This window comes from Psammomys obesus, unplaced genomic scaffold (assembly GCF_907164565.1).
Source record: "Psammomys obesus unplaced genomic scaffold, mPsaObe1.curated_primary_1811, whole genome shotgun sequence".
Classification (NCBI taxonomy): domain Eukaryota; kingdom Metazoa; phylum Chordata; class Mammalia; order Rodentia; family Muridae; genus Psammomys; species Psammomys obesus.
The window spans coordinates 6,743,882-6,758,073 of record NW_026596134.1 but is presented as its reverse complement, the minus strand read 5'-3'; the positions used below and the strand labels follow the sequence as shown (position 1 = coordinate 6,758,073).

The window sequence follows — 14,192 nt, the reverse complement described above, 5'->3', positions numbered from 1 at the left end:
TAGAAATTGAAATATGCCAAAGGCTTAACTTTCCCAATTTAGGCAAATTCCCATTCTTTGGTATCTTTGAAGCTTTGTGTGTATGTATATGTACAATGCCTTTTACTTTCTATTTATAATGCACTTCGAAAACCGAGAAAGTATTTTTACATTATATAATCTGCATAATGACTGCAGTGGAAGTTGTTTTTGTTTTTTGTTTTTTTTAATCACAACTTACCCAAGTAGTTGCTTATTGTCAGCAACTGTTTCCATTAAAAACAAGTTTGCACCTTCCCACTGCAACATTGCAGTATTATAAACATCTGCTATCCATCTATGCTTATTTAATACATTTTAAGAACTTGATACATATTCCAAATAGTCCTCCTGAAAGGCTCCATTTTTTTCCATTCTTACTATTCATGTCTCCTTTACCCTTTTCAGTTTTGTAGGGAAAGCAGTGATGTTTCCTTTTCATATTTTAGAAATATATTTTATCTGTATTTCCATTTGTGTTTTATATATTATTTTTATGAGAATGAAGCTGCTAAGGGATGACATAGCTTACCCTGTGAGTGTTGGCACTCAGCATAGAATTGAGGCATTGATTGTTGGAGAGAGGAGAGTAGGGGAGACCATAAGGAAAGGACAGTTTATTAGGTATGTTTGCTACTCTAATTACAAATGTGGGCAATTGTTGTGCCTCTGAGTAATTTTATTTACTAACATGCATTTTCCCACATAGTTAAGAACATCCTTTGGGTTTTTGTTCTGATTATTGTCTGGGCAACACTTTCTGAAGTGCCTGTACATACCTTTAATTAGTACTTGTTAAAATGTCTGAGTTAGAACAATTTGGGAACGGTGAGGCATTTTTATCATGCCTTACAATTTGTGTCTGAAATGGGGAAGTAACCGTTAACAGGGCTTGATGACATAATGTGATGTAATATAGGTACATCTCGCTCCACCCTCCTGTTGCTAATTTGTCTTCTTTACTTGCCACTATGCCCATTTATGTTCTTTGATTTTTTTTTTTTTTAAAAGTCTCTCTTCCCCTCTCCCCATCCTTTGTCTCCCAGGAACAAGTTGATGTGGAGACAAGTACGATTCAGTCAGAAACTGTTCCGGCATCAGCTTCTCTGTTGGCCTCTCAGGTACTAAGAAAAAGCGTGGAAAGTTTTGTCAGTGATTTTATTAGAGTGTTATATTGGTTTAAAATGAACATTCATAACTAGACTACTAAACTTTTGTTTTTGGAAGAAGTTATTTGAAGCCTGTAAGTTTTGTGTAGTTTAAAGCCAGGCAGACACTAGATTTGGTGCTGTTAGGATGCTCTGTCCAGCTCTGAGTTGTGGCATACACTGGTGCCCCAGCTGCTGGGAGACTGAGGCAAGCCTCTGGGCTGAGACTGTCCTGAGGCCTTTGAGGGGACCCCATCAAAAGAAAAGGAGGCAGCTGTAGTTCTGACTTTATAGTGTAAGTCCTTAAAACATCACTGTTGTGTTTTTGATGGTGTGTTTATTTATAGGTCAAAGACTGAGAATAAAACAGAGAACAAAAAATTGTTATGGACTTAATTTACAAGGCTTATAGAGATTTTTATTACATTTCACTTGTTCATCATTTAAGCATACCTGGTTTTTGAGACAGGTCTCACTATATAGCCTAGGTTCTCCTGATCTGTTTTTGGCTCCCTGGTCTTTTTATTTTTAACATGTGTTTCTATTTCAGTTTAGTTTTAGTACTGATGTTATTTAGTTATTCAGTTTACAGTATGTAACTGATTAGTGCTGGTGTTACGCTGTGACGCTTCTTACATACGAGCAGTTTCATCGTACTAATGTGCAAATCTTCATCTTGTTTCTGAAATAGTTGCTCTCTTCTTGAGTCCTTTTAAATTTAAAGAAAAAAAGTTTAGGTCAAATTCCAGCACAAAAGCCAGTGTTTGTTTTGTTTTGTTTGTTTTTTCAAAGTACCTACTAATTAGATTAACCAAGCAGCATCCCAGCTGACCCCATGATGCTCTGCTGTGGCCTAGAGTCTGTGTCATGGGAAATATACTCACGTGTGTTAGCTCCTACAGTCTACTAAGACCATACTGCTCTGCTCAGTTGCTGAAATAGTTTTCAACTAAAGTAATGAGAGGTAACTAAGATAGCATGAGAAATATGCTTTATATACACATTTGCCACTGTTTCTGCAGTTTGACTTATTGAGCATGTCCCCATGGCCATGGCGCTCCATTGCTATTGTCCTTTGAAGTAGTTTTTATGATTATAGAGTTTTCATTCAAAGGAAAGGATTTATAAACCAATCAAAGAAAAACTACCTCAGTTGTGCTACTTTTAAAGAATGCATTTTAATGTCAGTACTTTAGGGAGGGGCTTGGCTAAGGAGGTGCTAATATCTAAACACAGCCTTGCCACATCTTGAGGTAATTACAGGTGAACTGGGGCCATCCCCAGTTTTGCTTCCGAATAATTCAGGGTATGGTCATAGGAAGGCAGAGTGGCTTTGACTAACTGTTGCTGAGGCTAGGTGAGGGGTACGTGAGACCATTTATCTACATGCTCTCAACTTTTGTGTTCATTTGGAAATTTCTCCTAAAACATTTTGTGATATCTCTATATTTGGGGATGTTAAAGATGCCTTGTGATATAATCATTACAATTTTTTAAATTCCTAAAAATTGTGTACAGTTAATTTTATAGTTTATGGTGTCATAAAATAATTGCTAACTGCTGCTTCTGTGTATCAGGTAAATTTAAGCATTCCTCCACATGGGGGTGCTCCAATCCTTCTTCCTGTTAGAGCTATTACTATAAATAACTAAATGCAATGCAACATAATTATTTTATAGGTCGTTAGTGAAGCATATCTTTCTTCCTTTCTCTTTCTCTTCCATTTTATATTTGTGAAACGTCTAAAATGTGTATTTGAGGTTATTAAAAGTTGTTGATAAATCATGAAAACATTGTTATGCATTTGAAATTTTCTAGAAGTATAGAATATATGCTTATTTGCACTGCATGTTATACCATTTAGAATATTTTTTAAATTTGAATACTTGCCTCATAATAAAGCTCCATTTTTTTCTAGGAAGCAAAGTAATGGGAAATACAGCCTATTGTGAATCACACTGCTTTAAACCATGTTGTGTTCTTTGCTTTCATTCTCAGAAAACATCCAGTACAGACCTTTCTGATATCCCTGCTCTTCCTGCAAATCCTATTCCTGTTATCAAGAATTCAATAAAACTGAGACTGAATCGGTAAAACCACCTCAGGGTCCATAAACAGTATCTGCCAACTCAACCTGTTGTCTTCAGATGCTTAAAAAAAAAAAAAATGAAAGAAAGAAAAAAAAGAATGGAGGGTACAAGACTAGACCTGACAGTGGATTTAGGTTTTTGGAGACCTCCCTCACTTGGGCTCATCAGCACTTGATCGGAAGTCCAGGTTAGTATGTGAAGCCAGGAGTACTATTATTATTGTGTTAGCAGCAGTTGCATTAACTATTTCAGAAAAATTACTGCCTTTAAGAAGGAAAAAAAAAAAAAAACAAAACAAAACCCTCAAGCTATGTTTGTATCCATAATTGACATCCGGATTGGGTTTATATGTGATGCATTGTTTGGAAAATTTGCAATACAAACTGGCATAAGGATTCCTTATTCTGATGATGCACTTTTATGTATTTTTTATTAGAAAGTAGAACTAATTTTAGATTTTCAACTTAATGGATTTTCAATTTTTTTTTTTTCCCAAAGAATTTTCTTTACAATTAGTCTTTAAATTGGATGCCTTGTGCGATGGTGTACTGCTCTGCCTCAGAGAGGACAAGAGGGCACCTAGCTCAGTCCTTACGAGCTGTAACCCTTAGGGTGAACTGTCAAGGCTAAGCTATACTTGGACACTGAAAGAAGAATTAGGAGATTCTTGGTTTTGATGGGGTTATGATTAAGAAGTATATATTCCTTTTATTTATAGATTTGTTTTATAGTGCATACAAATCAGTCAGCCGACAAGTGTGGTCTTTGAGCTTTCTGAAGCTCTCTGTTCTTTTGCCTTCAGTCTGTTATCTTCAAAACAAACAAAAGCGCTTTCTCTCTCGCCTTTTGCCTTTCTTTTTTCCCTTTTGCTTATATGTACAAGGTAAGGCTTATTTCACAGAAACCAGAATGCCAGTATTTTTCTAAGCCATGACATGAAACTGGTGACCCTGTGGCTATATGGCACAGAACACTAACTTTGCCCCATGGCTGGAACTTGAGAATGACTGAAAGCCATACCTGTGAAGCATCTCCCAAGGATGGCCATTTGATCTCTGAGAGGATCTTTGTACACTCCACAGAACTCCTGTTCCTGTCTTAGACAAATTGATTTTTAATTTTAAAAGTGGCAAAAAGGCATTTTCTTCCAGATTTTTAAACTAATTTTCATTTTTAACCAGTTTATCAAAATTTGTCAGTGAATTTTACATACAGAAACATTTTAAAAATCATTTCTAGCAAGCACTTGACATTTAGTCAGCTCTCCACTTTTGAATTTTTTTTTTGTTCTATCAAAAAATTAGAAACCTTCTTTAAAGACAATAATTCTCATAATTAAGTAGTAGAATTCTCGTCCATCTTTGTGACGTCTGAGGGATGCCAGATGTTGATAAACTTAGTCTTTCTTAATCTGGATAAAGCAACCCTTTAGCAGCAGATCGTTGTATGAGCATGGTTTTGAGTCCTCCGTTTCGCTGCGTTCTATCACACATTTATGCATTTTCATGTTAAACTGCAATTACTTAAACTCTTCCCTGTCCTTCTAAATTAATTTCCAAAGTTGGAGTATAGTCTTTTTCCCGTAAGCTATGCATTAATTAAGGCTTTCTGTTACCACTTACATTGTTTCTATACAGTATTTCTACTCTCCACCTCTTGCTCTGCAGCCACCTTTCCCTCCCTCCCACCACTTGAGTAACGAAGGCAGTCCTCTAGCAGGTGATGTGTAATGTGTCTGTGTGTGTAGCTTCAGGGTTAGGTTGACATCACCAGGCACAGATTTAGTCCTGTCATTTTGTTTACACATTGGGGAAATTTTCAGTTTAATAAACGTTCCATGTAACTGCATCCAAGTTTCACCAGGCTGGAGATGTGGATTTTTTTCTGTGTAGTGACTTTTTAATTCTAGTTTTCATACCCTGGAGATCAGACTGTTGCTTTCGCATGATGTAAGTAGTGTCTCCTGACCGGAGTTTGCTTTGTTTTATAGTATCTGTACTCCTTGTATTTTTCAAGAGCTATTTTGTAAACAGATGATGTATTTCTCCATTGAAAACACAATAAAAAAAAAAAAAAAAAAAAAAAAAAAAAAACAGCACAATCCCACAGTTGGCTGGTTTCTTTTGACTGTCGCCCCACCCTCCAGTGATCTAATTGGTTCTACTTACAAGTGGGTAGTGCACCTCACAGTGAAGATTTGGAGTTTAGTGTAGTTACATGGCAGAAATGTTTTAGCTTAGTCTATTTGCAGTACTAGTATGTCTTGTATGATGACAGGTATTTATTGTTCGCATAATAGAGTATAGCATAGCTACCACTAACTCACTTCGAGTAATTCAATTCTCTGCAGCAGTGTTCTGTCTGGACTACACACTGCAGATTTCCTGGGTATTGATGCTCATGGCCTGTGTGTGTACTCCAGGCTCTTTCATGCTACTGCTTTCAAAGCAGTTTACATTTCCCTCTACGTCAGCAGGTGGCACTGTTGTCTTTTTAGTAAATTTATGATTGTATCCTATAAGCAGCTTCAATCTTGTTTATTTTACTGGATCAAATTCTGACATTTTTCTTAAAGCTTCACATTGCATTGGGAAGAGAAGTTTGTGATGGCCAACTTTTACATGATTGTCTTAATGTCTTGTTGAGAGACTTTTTTATATAAAAGCCATTTTCCAAAGGGTTAGCAGCTGTATACATCATCCAATCTCTAAAGATCCAAATACTAAGAACCTTCAGTAAGTACATGACTTCAGGGGCTACTTCTTACTGAAGTAGAATGTAAGTTTGCAGCTTATTCAGCAAAAGTGAAAATAGAAAGTTTCGAAGGGCTCTACCACTAATACCTATAAAACTGAGCTTTCCTTGCTACTTCCCTGGTAGACAGCTGGCCATGGGACTGGACCTGGCTTCCTGAGATTTGTCACCAAATTTGGCCCATAGGTATTTCCTGCATCTTGATGAATTAGTAAAATGATAATTGAAAATTGTTTGTGGCTCGGGTAAATTCTGGAATAAAACTTTTATATTTCTAATTAGCACCTCTGTTTTTTTCTCTACACAGAAAGATATTTTAAAGCTCTACATAATGTTAATTCTGGCTGCATTCAAGGTGGCAGCAAATGATCAGCAACTCCAAGTAGTAACTGACACATGAAAGGACCAGTCACTATTGCACACAGTGTAGGCTGAACCGTTCGACCCTAGTGTGCTTGCATACATTTGAACAGAACGGCGAATTGTTTTCTAAAGGCAGTGCGCATGCATTTGGATCTCTTACCTATTTTAATTCTAATAAAAATGAATAGTACTATGAAAATAAGTTGCCTTTGGGCCTGAATTGTATGCTTTGTTTTTTTAGTTAAGCCAAAACCACAAATAGATGCTGTCTTGACTTAGATCTGAGCTTGGTAAATGAAGTATTGTTCTCTGTTAAATATGGCCTTCAGGTGTACATAAACAAGTAGTCTTTAATCTGTGGTTATAGAACTAGTTTCCTCTTCTTTACCGATTTAAAAATTATTGTGATTCCCTACCCCTAACTGGGATTAACAATAGAAAGAGAAAGGTAAAGGATCATTTTGTTGGGTTGTTGGGCATTTCGTGTATTTATTGATTTGGTTTGTTTTGCTATTTTATTTGGTGGGCTGGGGGCAGAACCTGGGTCTTCACCACATGGCAGCCAAAACACGTGACTTCCAAGCTGCACCCATAGCCCAGGGTGCTCTGTGATTTTGAAAGAAGGCACAAACAGTACCATCATACACAGTTAGCAGTGACAGAGACTAATAACAATGTGTGCTCAAGCCCAAACCTGGGTTTTCTCAAAACATCTTGTTTTGTTCGTATAATTTTATGGGCTCCAAGTGAACGGCAACTTGTGTTTCCAAGGCATGGTGTTAGAAGTGAATTCTTTTCTAGATGCAACCCTACTCACTTGGGGAGGTCGCTTCCTGCCTCCTTTTATTTTTCTTTCTTGGAGGTCTGCTTTTCGCTCCTCTGTTCAGGTAATATCCTAGTTGCTGCTCAAATGACACTGTAGAAAGGAATTAAAGTACACTTTTCCTTGTTTGTCTTCCCCCCTCGCTCTGCCCCTCTCCTCCTTTCATGTTAACATTTAAAGAACCTTCCTGGTTGGCTTCAGGCTACCAGGACACAGGCACCTCCAATACCTTTAATCTCTCTTGAGCTCTTACGCTGAATTATTCGGCCTTCACAACTACAGGCCACTTAAGGGAGCTTGCCCTTCCCCAGAACTTCGTAGTGGCCTGATCACGCAGCACAGTGGTGGGAGCAGCTCCAGTCTTGACCAGTGTCCACAGCTTACACAGGCTGACAGTTGGGCAGAAGCGCTGGTTCTTCTTTAAATGATAATGCCTCATACCACCTTCCCCAAAGTCACCTGGGTGGTGTGTGTTGAAGTTGGTCATTTTGTCTGCAGCATTCTCGATGTCTCCTGGGTGCTTGCTGATGTGATTTGGCACACAAGGCTCCAGAGTTTGTGGTTCTTCCTCAGTCTGGATGGCATGGTGGCAGCAGAAAGAGGCGCGGTGGAGGCGACCTGTGAAGAGGTCCCTAGGCCTTTTCTGAAAGGAGGGCTATTAGAGCCATGTTTGAGTTCAGGCTCCAAAAACTCAGTGTGAAAGTCACAGTTGTACCTCTCTCTTTTTTTTTTATCATCCCATACCTGTATTTTCACCTAGGTGACAACGTGTACAGAGGCTACAGGAGCCCATGTACACGTGTCCTCTTGCCTTAGCCCCTAGAATGCTGGGATGTGGTGCATACCACACATGCTCAAATAGGCATTTGTTTAATTAGGATAGTGTGCTCATTTTATTTACCACTTGGCCTATTTATTTTTGAGGCAAGGTCTTCCTGTAGACAAAGTTGGCCCCAAAATTTCTCTTGCCTCAGCCTCCTGAGTGCTACAGTTACACAGGCATGTACCACCATACCCAAATAACTTGAGAATTTCCACTGTTGGTTTCTTGTTTACATTTTGTGTATGATCTTAATGTGTGTTTATTACCTTTGTAAGTGAATATATGCATGGGACACAGCATCTGTAGAGGTCAATTTTTTCCTTCCGTAGTCTCCTACCATGGGTTCCAGGAATCAACTCGGGTGATCAATCAGGTTTGCATGGCAAGCACCTTACCTCCTGAGCTGCCTTGTCCACGTAGTAGGGTAGAAACTGTATTTTTTAAATGGTAAAATAGTGTGTTTTAAAGTATATTTTTAACTTTTTTGCCCTGCCACCTAACTTAAAAGTCTGTGTGTTTTTGTTTTTAAGTGGTAAGAATGACTTTATGAAATTTTTGCTTACTAGGTCCTTGAATTGATGGGGGAGAGCCCAAAGATGTATTAGTTTTTATTTTACTTTGTGGAGTCTGAAAGAAAGAAAACTGCGTCACCATATTGGTCTTCTAATCTCTTCGCTGTACGCAAGCAGGCAGTGCTGAGACACACAAGTGGGGTTTTCCCAGAACACTGAATCCAGCTGTACAGTAGAACCAGACCCAGAAAACGATCTTGTGAGGTTCTCTGGAGGCATTAAATGCTCCACTCTCCTCCTGTGTCTGTGAAAGAAACTAGTTGAGGGGGCTGGAGAGATGGCTCAGCAGTTGGACAGATGGACAGAGATGGACAGAGCACTGGCTGCTGTCCCAGAGGACCCAGGTTCAATTCCCAGCACTCACATGGTAGCTCACAACTGTTTGTAATTCCAGGATCCAACACCCTCACAGAGACATCCATGCAGGCAAAACACCAATATGCATAAAATAAAAATAACTAATTTAAAAAAAAAAAGGAGTTGAGGGAAAGTGTTAATAGTTAACCCAACCTTTGTGGTAGGTAGGTCTTGGTTTGGGACAGGCCATAGTCAGCGTGCACCTGCTGAGGTCAAGGGTCAGCTCCTGCGTCCTTTCTGATAGTGTGCTCCATCTTAAGACATAACAGATATGTCATATTAAAGAGTCGTGTGGCTGTGACCTGATTTTTACTTATTTATATATGTGTCTTAAAATATTTTACAACCCTCTTAGAAGCATTTCTCTTAATTAATTTATAAGATAGTTATTTTTGATCTAACAGATTTCATACTGAAAATAAGTAGCTTGAATAATTCAAGCATTCCTATTTTGTGGGGCTCTTTAACAACTCTTAGACTTCCGTCTTAGTCTTGTGTGTTTCGTAGTGATGTTAAGTAGTCCTGGGACAATTTAGATTTGGTGTTTTGGAAGGGGGATTTGTTAGTTGTTGCTTTGAGGGCGTCTGGAGATGAAGTAGGGAGGTGTTTATAGGCTTCGGAGTGGTTCTTAGCCACTGTTGCCCTCTTTGTCTTTGTATATGATATTTGGGGTTTGTTTCAGATTTTAGGCAAAAGCAGGCTGGTCTGTCTTTATAAGGTAGATGGCCTGGCTTTGTGCTTGTCTTGTAGATGCTCGCTCTCTTGGCACAACACCCTCTTCACAAACTTTCACACTGTGTAGTGCCTGGTGCTATGTGATTTTCAGAAATCTGGCATGAGAATGGGTTCTTGTTTGCGTTTTCTAACTGCAGTGGAGCTGTTAATAAAGAGATTGATGATAAAGTTGTCGAAAAGAGACAGTTGGGCAGAATTGCTCCCCATGAGTGACAGAGGGCATGATCTGCCTTCACAGCCAAGAATGCCACCCCCAGCAGAGAACCGACCGTGCCTGGACACCATGCCAAGACTGTTGGAGCCTTGCTGCACTATTAGTTAGGCTCCTACATTTCTCTTGCATCTTGCCTGAATTCTCGTTTTTAGTCCCAGGTTCAGGAGACATTCAGAACAAACAAATACTGCAAAATAATTGTCATTTCTCATGAGTACTCAAAATTTGCTCTGATTTGACTTAGCAAAATTTGGGTTTTATGCAGAAAACATAAAAGTTCAGTTATTATAGAAAGGCTGCATTTCTTCTAGGCTGTGTCCTTCAGGTCCTAATGAGTAAGCTCTAACTGAACAGGGTCTCGAGTGTCATACCAGTGCCAGTGTGACTCAGCTCCTCATGCTGTTGGTAAGCTTAGACTGTCATTCTTTCTGGCTGCAGAGGGGCTTTGCCACTAGAATTTTGGGGAGTGTGGGCTTTTCTTGTTGTTTATGTGCCTTGAGTCCGGTACCCACTAACCTGTTGTTGCAGGCTTGCTGTATATACCACATCAGCCAGGACACTACATACACAATTTTTTGACTCTTAGGATACGGCTATTTCCTTTTGCTTTCTTTTTGTTTTTTCTTGGGTTTGTTTGTTTGTTTGTTTGACTGTTTGTTTTTTAGTAAGGGTCTCATTGTTGCTAGCCTGGAACTCCCTGTGTAGACCAGGCTGGCCTCCTAACTCACAGATGCTCTTGCCTCTGTATTCCAAGTGTGGGGGTAGGCGTGTCTGCCACCAGGCCTGCTTTATCGGTAATTTTTAAAAATTACCCTGTGTACATGCTTTTACTTTGGTTTTGTTGAATGTACCATTTTACTATGGTTTTCTTTGCAGGAAACTTTAAATCACAGTGGTTTTTATGATTCAAATATGGACATTTTTGTTTCTCAATAAAAATTCTTTTTTTTTTCTTTTTCTTTTTGAAATGATTTCACTAGCCAAAACTCTCCAGAAACTCATGCCACAAAGTTAATTTTTTTTTAGTAACAAAGCCTTTCAGTACTTGCCTAGCATATATGAAGCCACCCTAGTTTTGATTTTTAGTCACCTCCTGATAGTAACTGTATTCACTCCCATGCAACTCCCACAGTTGTGAAGTCTGATAAGTTGCGTCCAGTTCACTGCTCCACTCCTTGTACCCCTGACAGCTCTGCTCAGATATTGGCATTGGGAGGCATCCATATTTTATAATTTCCATCACTGGGCAATATTGAAAGTTTCAGTTTGAACCAAGATTTCAGAAACAATTTCTGACACATCTCTAATGGGAAACATTTCTCGGGTTGGTTTGAGACGGGGTTTCTCTGTATATCTCCGTCCTGGATCACTTTGTAGACCAGACTGGCCTTGAACTCACAGAGATCTACCTTCCTCTGCCACCTGAGTGCTGAGATTAAAAGTATGTACCACCATACCCAGCCTCTTCCCAAACCCTTCCACCCTTTTCTTAAAGACTTTGGTGTGTAACCCAGAATGGCCTTTTAACTCCAGATGATCCTGGGATTGTAGGCACACAACACTGCATTCCTTGCATTTGTTTATCAGCTTTCCAACTATATTTTTCAGGAGCCTGAAAGGAAGAGAGAGCAAGTATGTCTTTAAGTATCGGCGCTTGAGTGCCTAGGGGTTTGTGATGGAAGTGGATCGGCTTGTATGTGAGGACTTGTCAGCATCTTTCAGGCAGTTGTTGTTGAGACGGTTGCTCCATGTAGCCCTGTCTGTCCTGAAACTCTGTAGGCCAATCTGGCATCAAATTCCTGATCTGGGATTAGTATGCACCACTATGGCTGGCATTTAGGCACTTTCAGGCTTCAGAATGAGCAGAGTTCACTGTGATAGGGCAATAGAAAGGAGCCTGGTATACAACAGTCATTTATATCCGGTGGTAACTGTCCAAAGTAGGCTCTTTCTGCTGTTTTGTTTGCTCTCTTAACTTTCCTGCTAGGAAAGATGAAATGGATGGTCTTGGGTCTTGGCCTAGGGGGCTCTGGCAACCATGGCATGTAGAGGCTGAGATCTGAAGCTTAGTTGGTTCTGTGGCAGAGGAGCCTTTCTTCAGCCAGGCTTTGCAGGGTTGGTTTTTGCAGCAGAGTTTTGTGACCACAGAAAGCCACTCTACGTAGCAGAGTGATCTATGCTGCACTGGGTGCGTGGTGGTGCTTGCACATTTAGGACGGGTGGAGTATGTGTCTAAGGCCTTATTTATTCATGCTACACCATCTACCAACGTACTGCATAGATAGCTAAAGAGATGGCCATAGAGGATCCCTACCGTAGTGTATGAGGCATCACAAGGCACCAAGGCCTGTAAAAAGATGGCCACCTCATAGAACAGTTCTGTAGGCTTTGTTGCATGCAAGGCCTGAGATGCCATGGCACTGTGGATAGGGTTCCTGGTTTCATGTGTGAGAACTGAATTGAATAGGGGACTCCATTTTCTGTGGCAGGTTTGGGACATGATAGAAAAGTGCCAACAGAGCCATTTTTTTAGGCCAGTTTGACACATTAGCCAAATTAAAGCAAGCCAGAAACCTTTGCGATAGAAAGAATGCCCATTCCTAAGCCCCAGTGTATTCCTGCTTTCAGGGTTAGCACTTGCTTGCTGTGTGATCTGCGCTCTTCCCCATTGCTTTCCAGTGGAGATAGATAACACTGCTGTGGATTAGTGGTGCCTGTCTCCTGGTTATCTCCCAGTACTCATTGGTCTCAACAGCTGTAAATTTTTGTTACTTCTCAATTGGGGTTGCTAAATGATCTATGGTGATTTAAACTTGGGTTAAAGTTAAAATTTAAAAATGTTAACCTTGGAAGGTGGAATGCTTGAGATTCTGTAGAAGATAAAAGTAGTCAAGATTAATCCAAGTGCTATAACCAGCATGTTCCAGAATATTTCAGGTATGTATGTAGTTGGAATAAGTAGCTCCATTGAAGGCTTCCTAGGTAATACTGGGAGGGGGAAAGGTGGAGTGTTGTGTAAGCTCTGGTTGCTAGACAAGAAATCGGGAAAGGAGGGGAAGAAAGCTTGGGAAGGTATCAGTCTGTGGATGTGGCTCAAAAGAGATGGCAGACACATCATGTCAGACTTTCACAGCCATTTTAGACCCGGGTATTGTTGAGTAATGTGTAGGCAAACCACCTTTTCAATGAATGCTGTCCCAGCTCTAAAGTGCACTGTGTGCTGGGAAAAGCACACACTGGTTGCTTGAAGAAAAGTCCTGGCCTTCCAGGAAAGAAATATCCTGCCTTCTCTACCTAGGCCTACTGACCACAGCAACATGTATAATACCTCAGCTCATGAATAACAACATGTTCTTTGTAGGTTTTTGTTTTTGAAAATTTATGTGGAATGTGCTACAGACAGGATATGTTTAAAGGATTGTAGTGTTTTGGTTTTTGTTGTTGTTTTTTTTTTTTTTTTCTTTCCCTTTTTGAAGAGGGAGTTCAGCTCTAAACCTAATTTGGACTTAATAGAGGGCAGGCACAAAGGCAAGCTGCAGACAGTAGAGCAACACCAGCCTTTCCCACCCAGTTTCCAGCGCTGTCTTCCTGCTGTGAGATTTAGATAGGACCAGATAGGAAAAACATCTGGGGGTAGGCAATGCCCTCTTTAATTATGGAGGGCTAGGAGCATGGAAATCTCCATCATGAGGCTTTCTTACAAGGCAAATGCTGTGTGCCATGAAGAGACATCCGGCCTGCCTCCCTGCCTCTGCTGAGAGCTGCCACCGGGAACAGTCCTCTAAAATTATCAGTGGTAGCTGCATTTGTAGACTGTTAGGTGCCAAGATACGGGCCTCATGGGAGGATGATGAAGGTAAGGGCTGTGAGCACTAACAGCACTTACTTTGCTAAAGCATCTTGCTTGGAACCTCACAGTAAATTGGATTTTACTTTGGGTGTCTTATCTCTGATAAACCTGGTCTTGAACCCTGACTGTTTTCTTGTAAGACTGGACAGCTCTTTCGTATCTAGCCTTACAGTCTCTTACTCGAGGATGCCCTTAAAGCTGTAATGCTAAGGGTGATGGGGTGGGTGGGTGAGGAATTGTAAGGGCAATTCTTGTACGCAGCTGTCAAGACCTCAGCAGTGCTATATTATTTCTTGAAAGTTGATGCCTTGGCCAATCTGGAGTAAAGCCAGTTTACACTACACCCAGACACTTCACTTAGAGATTTGCATCTTAGGAATGTTCTCGGACGAAGGGTCAGTGGGTAGCATGTTCACCAGCATTTAACTATAGGTTTTGTGGTTGG

At 40.1% G+C, this 14,192-nt stretch overlaps 1 protein-coding gene across 4 annotated transcripts in view; it reads left to right on the top strand.

Annotated features, from left to right (window-relative positions):
• Papola (poly(A) polymerase alpha) overlaps window positions 1–5,115 on the top strand; it is a 55,487-nt gene extending 50,372 nt beyond the window's left edge. For all 4 annotated transcript variants that reach the window (XM_055592957.1, XM_055592955.1, XM_055592956.1 and 1 more), the window contains 2 exons: window positions 1,065–1,139; window positions 3,165–5,115. In XM_055592957.1, the coding sequence (XP_055448932.1) occupies window positions 1,065–1,139; window positions 3,165–3,260 (171 nt within the window). In that variant the 3' untranslated portion in view covers window positions 3,261–5,115. The remainder of the gene's footprint in view (window positions 1–1,064; window positions 1,140–3,164) is intronic.
• The last annotated feature ends 9,077 nt before the right edge of the window (window positions 5,116–14,192 follow it).